The 7,848-nt window shown below is 43.5% G+C and overlaps 1 protein-coding gene across 1 annotated transcript in view; it reads left to right on the plus strand.

Moving 5' to 3' along the window:
- ADGRV1 (adhesion G protein-coupled receptor V1) overlaps positions 1-7,848 on the plus strand; it is a 732,030-nt gene that overhangs the window by 329,757 nt on the left and 394,425 nt on the right. Inside the window, exon 57 of the mRNA XM_073580638.1 lies at positions 5,658-5,834. Coding sequence (XP_073436739.1) covers positions 5,658-5,834 — 177 coding nt within the window. The remainder of the gene's footprint in view (positions 1-5,657; positions 5,835-7,848) is intronic.

Consider the following 7,848-nt stretch of genomic DNA (forward strand, 5'->3'; position numbering starts at 1 on the left):
AGCTAATAAGTAGATTGCTTGTATTTCCCAAGTGACAGATTCTGATATGTTGTGATGGCAAAATGTGCTTATTGAATATATTTTAGCAAATCCAAATTGAAGACTCTGTAAAATCAAGCAAGTACTTCCCCATCTTTAATAACAATAATAAAAATAATAATTTTATTTCTATAGCGCCAACATATTCCATAGCACTTTACATTATAGAGGGGACTTGTACAGATAATAGACATTACAGCATAAACAATAAACACAGATCAAAGTAGATACCAAGAGGAATGAGGACCCTGCTTGCAAGCTTACAATCTATGAGGAAAAAGGGAGACACGAAAGGTGGGTGGTAACAATTGCTTTCATTGTTCGGACCAGTCATAGTGTTCGAATCGGGTGTTCATGTGATTCTGCATGAACCAATTAACAGCTAAAGTATGAAACAGTACAGACACAGAGGGCTATTAAATGCATAAAGTGGGTGAGAATGTAGGTAGGATAACCGACAGCGGGGTGGTTCGCTTCTTGCCGCAAACAGAGTCGAGACGGAGACAGAATCGTATCCAACAGATCTTCTTTATTGGCCGTTGGCACAATGACCACAGCAACACACAACAGCAATTTACACTCTCCGCACACAGGCCCAGGTACCTTTGCTTCCTTCTTACTTTCGTGTGATGACCCTCGCGGCTCCTTCACTACAGCTGCCCTAGGCCTACCACTGTAGCGCTTCGCCTGCCCGAGTCCATCCATCCTTTGGTACCCCAGGCTATCCCAGTCTGCAGCTTCTGTCGTCAGGGCCACCCCCCTTGACCATCTCAGCTGCCAGTCCCCTCCGGAGCTTCCTCTCAGTCTTCTCCACCAATCTCCTGGTCTCCTGCGTTCCTCCCCTGGACTGAACGCTTCTGGAACTTTCTCCTTTTCATCCCCTCTCTCACTAGGGATTTCCATCTCGAGTCCCTGCAACCCCGCCCCCCATGACTCTAAAGCCATAAGCTGGTGTTCAGCCCTGTTCTCACAGCTCTCCACTGCTCTCTTGTGGTCAAACTCCAATATTACACTCTACATCTTTATCTCCAGCTGTCTCCCATCTATCACTATAACAGTGTACACCAAACCACACTACACCTTACCCTCTCTCCACAGATGGGCTGACACACGGACCTACTTCCCCTACAAGAACATAATAAGAGGTACCTGATTATGGTCAAAAATTTTTGAATGGGCCAACAGGGATAGTTAGGTTAATGCGTTGAGGCGGTAGGCCAGTCTTAACAAATGCGTTTTTAGGGCACGCTTAAATCTGTGGGGATTAATCGTATTAACCTGGGTAGTACATTCCAAAGAATTGGCGCAGCACGTGAAAAGTCGTGGAGACGGGAGTGGGAGGTTCTGATTATTGAGGATGCTAACCTCAGGTCATTAGCAGAACGGAGGGCACGGGTAGGATAGTAGGCTGACAAAAGGGAAGAGATGTAGGGTGGTGCTGAGCCATGGAGTGTTTTGTGGGTGAGGGTAATAAGTTTGTACTGGATTCTGGAGTGGATGGGTAACCAGTGTAAGGACTGGCACAAGGTAGAGGCATCGGTATAACAATTGGTGAAGAATATGATCCTGGCTGCAGCATTCAAGACAGATTGGAGAGGGGAGAGTTTGGTAAGAGGGAGACCGATTAAACTGTGTTCCAAATTATTATGCAAAAAGAGTTTAGGAGTGATAAGGTTAGAATTTTTTTGTTTGTCATTTAAACTCATTGATGGTGATGTGTGTCAGGGCTCTTTATATCACTGAAAGCAATTGCAGATACCTGTGCAAATTAGTTTGGCAGGTGTGTCAAAATAAAGGCAAGACTACTTAAGAAGGCTGTTCCACATTATTAAGCAGCCTACATTTTTTGCCAAAATGGGAAAGAAAAAGGATGTGTCGGCTGCTGAGAAGCAACAAATTGTGGAGTATTTAGGTCAAGGCATGACTACAATGAACATTGTCAAGACACTTCATCGTGATCATCGCACAATCAAGAAGTATGTAGCTGATTCCCAGCACACACGTGTGCGTGCTGATAAGGAAAAATTGAGGACTCTTTCCAACAGGCAATTGCGTCAGGTTAAAAGAACAGCTGCAAAAATGCCTTGTCATATCAGCGGACAAGTTTTTGAAGCTGCTGGTGCCTCCAACGTCCCCCGAACAACAAGATGGTTTGCAGCTGTGCGTAAACCATCCTGTCGACCACCTCTATCCACTGCACGCAAGTAGAAACGGCTCCAGTGGGCCAAACGATACATGAAGACTGACTTCCAAACTGTTTTGTTCACCGATGAGTGCCGTGCAACGCTCGATGGTCCAGATGGATGGAGTGGAGGATAGCTGGTTGATGGACACCCCATGAAAAAACGGCTAAGGTGCCAACAAGGAGGAGGTGGCGTAATGTTTTGGGCTGGAATCATGGGGAGAGAGATTGTCGGCCCCTTTAGGAATCCTTGAAGGGGTAAAGATGAACTCCATAATCTATGTGGAGTTTCTAAAACAGCACTTCCTGCCATGGTTCAAGAGGAAGAACCGTGCTTTCCGCAGCAAGATCATTTTCATGCATGATAATGCACCGTCTCATGCTGCAAATAACACATCTGTATATCTGGCTGCTATGGGCATAAAAGAGGACAAACTTATGGTGTGGCCACCATCTTCCCCTGACCTCAATCCCATTGAGAACCTCTGGAGCATCATCAAAAGGAGTGTCTATGATGGCGGGAGGCAGTTCACATCTAAGCAACAGCTCTGGGAGGGTATTCTGTCCACATGCAAAACAATTGAAGCACAAACCATCCAAAAACTGACAAATTCATTGGACGAGAGAGTTCAGAAGCTTCTTTCGAACAAGGGGTCCTATGTGCAAATGTAACATCACCTAGAATAAAGTTTTGACTTGAAAACTGTTTGATTTCATTTTGTAATAAGCTGATTACAATGCTTATAATTTCACAATTGACCATTTTTTTGTTCAAAATAAAAATAAAAAGGTTGAAAACTTTGCTGTGCATAATAATTTGGACCATGCATTTTGAGTGTTTCTTATTTTTAAAAATATACTGTTTTCATAGGCAGTTTGTTAAAAAACATTGCAATTATACTAGAATATTAGATGACTGGAAAATAACAATGACTGCAATTCATATAGGTAATTTAGAGAAAATATGAGGAAATATGTTTTGCATAATAATTTGGAACATGCATTTTGAGTTTCTTATTTTTAAAAATATACTGTTTTCATAGGCAGTTTGTTCAAAAACACTGCAATTATACTAGAATATTAGATGACTGGAAAATAACAATGACTGCAATTCATATAGGTAATTTAGAGAAAATATGAGGAAATAATTTTTGCATAATAATTTGGAACACAGTGTAGTAGAGATAGGGTCCCGTTACATTTAGCGATGCACAGCGATCCCGACAATGATATGACCTGGTCAGGATCGCTGGTGCATCGCTAAATGGTCGCTAGTGAGCTGCCAAACAGGCAGATCTCACCAGCGATGCAGCAGCGATACAGCGATTCTCGGCGGTCGCTCTTATCTGTCACACCGCTGTGATGATGACGACTTCCGCCTGCGTCCATGAATCGCTAGTCGGTGCCAGCGGGACGCCAGTGAGGAGAAAATGGCCCAGGACGTTCCAGCGCGATCAGCGACATCCAGTGGGGGGGCCGGTCGCAGGTACGTGTCACACAAAGCGAGATCGCTAGTGATATCGCTGTTGCGTCACAAAATCGGTGACGCTTTAGTGATATCGCTAGCTATCTCGCTATGTGTAAAAGGCCCTTTACAATAGTCCAGATGAGAATGAATAAGAGAAACGGTAAAGGTTTTTGCAGAGTCGATAGTAAGAAAAGGTCGAATTCTAGATATGTTTTTGAGGTGGAGATAAGAGGAGCGAGCCAGTGATCAGATGCGGGGGGTGAATGAAAGCTTGGAATCAAGTATGACCCCAAGACAGTGGGCATGTTGCTGAGGAGTAATGGTGGAACCACACACGGAGATGGCAATGTTGGGCAAAGGTAGGTTAGTAGAGGGAGCAAACACGAGGAGTTCCGTTTTTGACAGGTTCAGTTTCAGATTGAGGGTTGACATGATGTTGGAGACAGCGGCAAGACAATTACTGGTGTTTTCTAAAAAGGCAGGCGTGATATCGGGAGAAGTGTATAATTGGGTGTTATCAGCATAGAGATGGTACTGGAAACCACATCTACTGATTATTTGTTCAATAGGGGCGGTATACAAAGAGAAGAGTAGGGGACCTAGGACTGATCCGTGAGGAACCCCAACAGGAAGGGGAAGATGAGAGGAGGAACCAGCAAAAGATACAGTGAAGGAACGGTCAGAGAGATAGGGGGAGAACCAGGAGAGGACGGTGTCCTTGACACCGATGGAGAGTAGCATAGTGAGGAGGAGCTGATGGTCCACTATGTCGAGTGCTGTGGAGAGATCCAAGAGAATTAGCATGGAGTAGTGACCATTAGATTTAGCAGTTAGTAGATCATTATAGACTTTAGTGAGGGAAGTTTCAGTAGAGTGTAACGGAAACCAGATTGAAGAGGGTCGAGAAGAGAGTTATCTGAGAGATAGCGGATAAGACGGGTGTGGACCAGGCGTTCCAGGAGTTGAGATGAAGGGAAGATTAGAGACAGGTCTATAGTTAGTGGCACAGTTTTGGTCGAGGGATGGTTTTTTAAGTAATGGATGTACGATGGTATGCTTAAATGAGGAGAGAAAGATACCGGAAGAGAGAGAGGTTGAATATTTTTGTTAGGTGAGAGGTGACAGAAGGGGAAAGGGACTGGAGGAGATGTGATGGAATGGGGTCACTTATGCAAGTTGTAAGGCGAGAAGATGCAAGGAGCCTGATTACTTCTTCTTCTTTGACTTATGCAAACTCCATACACACAAGCCATTATTAATCCCACTCCACTTTGCTATGTGCAGTAAAAGAAACCCACTTTTGTGTCTTCCACAGTAATAGTGCCCTGTTGCACTAAAATGCACCCCTTGTGTCACCACACAATAATATCGCCCTCCCCGTGTAGCTGTACATCATAATTATGACCCCTTTTGTCCCCCCACACAAAAGTAATACCCACTTTGTGCCTCCATTCAATTATGATGTCCCCCTTTGTGTCCTCATAAAATGCATTTGGCATTTTGGCCATCTTTTATGCCTCCATACAATAATGATAACTAGAAAAAAAGGCTGATAGAATATTACGGAAGCCTATGACTTACCAGAGTACGGAGTGTATGACTCTGCTCCGCCACACCCTATATCTGGCCCGAATCATCCTGACAATTATATTACAGTAGAATTTCTATATTTTGGAAAGAAGACCTTTAAAGATGCTGTATTATGATATATTCTGGGCTATTGCACATCCATAGCCAGTATATAAAATTTGCTAAGGGTAAAGGTGGAAAACAAACCAAACTAAAATACAAATAAATATTCTATGGCATTTGTTTCTGAATTTTATGGGAGTTAACAATACAGCGCAGTTGTTGAATAGTAATTAAGAAGGTCCGTGTCCTGATGCAGTTCCCGGACAGCGTGCTCTGAATGCTCCAATCCATAGTGAAGGGCGTGGATATTAATACATCCACATTTGGATTTTTCAGGATGAGACTCCAGAGTTAAATGAAAGCTTTGTCGTGAACATCACTGATGTCCAGTTTGTGAACTCATCCATTTCAAGTGGAATGCCTCTTGTGAAGAAGCCTGGTGAAGAAATCTGTGAAGTAATCATCCTGGAGAATGATGAGCCAAGAGGTGTATTTCAGTTCAATGTCAATAAGGTACTTATGTCCAGGGTCGGACTGGGGGTGTCTGGGGCCCACCAGGGTAATGGACTCTAGGGGCCCACCCTACAGCTATATGCAAATATCTGTCAGTCGTTATCCCCATTATAGAAAAGCATCGGCTGTAAAACACAGGCGGCTCCTGTACATCTACTGTGCGCCCCCATATCTGGGATGTATAATTATGGTAGTTTACATTAATGGGGTTCTTTGGTTGAAACAGCTTATCACCGATCCATGGGCTCCACAGGATAGGTGATCGCTTAGGTTCGACCATTAGAAACTGCACCGACTGGAAGAATGGCAAAGTTTTATCGTTGATAGGACACTTATCCCATTTTAAAATGAAGCAGCAGGTGGGATGTCTGACCGCTGCTCCATTCATTCTCTTTGGGGCGTCTAGAAAAAAACAAGTGCAGCCAGGGAGGGAATGAATGAATCAGTGGTCAAGTCAGCCATGCCACCAGTCTAATGTGGATAAAAAGTTCCACATTTTGCTGATTGGGTCTCAGCAGTCAGACCCCCATCAATCAATATGTTATCACTTATCCTGTGGAGAGGTGATTACTTTATTCCACAGGAAACCCCCTGTAAGTGCATCTCTGCCGCTTTGTACAAAGTAATTAATCTCTAATGGAAATAAAGAATCTTCTCCTAATTAATATCAGAGAGAACAAATGACCACCATACACAACACAATCCCCTATACCAAGACCAATAATACCACATACAGGGGATAAATACCACCACACCTTGACCAGACCACTTAGTGACTGAATAATACTACACACAAGGGACAAATACCGCCACACCATGACCAGACAACATAGTGACCGAATAATACTACTTACAAGGAAAAATACTGCCACACCATCACCAGACCACATATTACCACCACATAGTGACCGAATAATATGACATATTACCAGCATACAGGGACCAAATAATACCACATACAAGGAGAAATACTGCCACACCGTGACCTGACCGCAAATTACCACCACATACTGACCGAATACTACAATACTGATTATGAATACGAACCACAATACTAACAACACTGTTATTACCACCAGTGACATTATACACAGGATCTCTGTATATAGTGTCAGTGTACAGGTAATACAGTGATCACAGGTGACTATACACAAGAGCTCCGTATATAGTGTCAGTGTACAAGATAATACAGTGATCACTAGTGACATTATACACAGGATGTCTGTATATAGTGTCAGTGTACAGGTAATACAGTGATTACCAGTGACATTGTACAAAGGATCTCTGTACACAGTGTATAGTGTGCGTGTACATGTAATACACTGACTCACCAGTGACGTCTGTAGTTAAAGTCCTTCATCTTCGCTTTTCTTCTTCAACCAGCACAGACCACCATCACTTCTTCCAGCCAGGACTCTTCTCTGCAAAAAATAACAGTCATCAATAACTGATCACTTCCAGAGCACGGTCCCCACTTTTTCCCTGACTTCTACACTACGTCAGATGAAGAAGAAAAGCGACATAGTACCGCCCTGCACAGTAACAGGACCTCCCTTTTGTTCCCTACATGGAAAAACGTTTCCTAAAAAGTAAATTATATTACAGTAGTAATAATGTCCCTAATTGGACCCTAAAGAAATTATCTTCCCAACTTGTCACCATAAACTAATATAACATGTTCCTCATTCTGGCCCTCAAACAGTATTTAAGTCCCTCATCCTGGCCCCCTTTATTTAATAATCTCACCCAGCATGGCCCCCTATATTTTATAATATGCCGCAGCCTGGCCCCCTTTATTTTATAATATGCCCCAACCTGGCCCCCTTTATTTTATAATATGCCCCAGCCTGGCCCCCTATGTCCCTTGTCCTGCCTGGCCCCCAGATATCCATCCCGCTTCCCCAGCTATACATACTGGCCCACATATGTTTCATGTCCTGCCTCACCATATATCTCTCCTGGACCCCCATATATCATTCCCGATCCTTTGTCCTGGTCCTCCCCCATATATATG

Source organism: Dendrobates tinctorius, unplaced genomic scaffold, assembly GCF_039654945.1.
Source record: "Dendrobates tinctorius isolate UK_male_01 unplaced genomic scaffold, ASM3965494v1 ptg000003l, whole genome shotgun sequence".
Classification (NCBI taxonomy): Eukaryota; Metazoa; Chordata; class Amphibia; order Anura; family Dendrobatidae; genus Dendrobates; species Dendrobates tinctorius.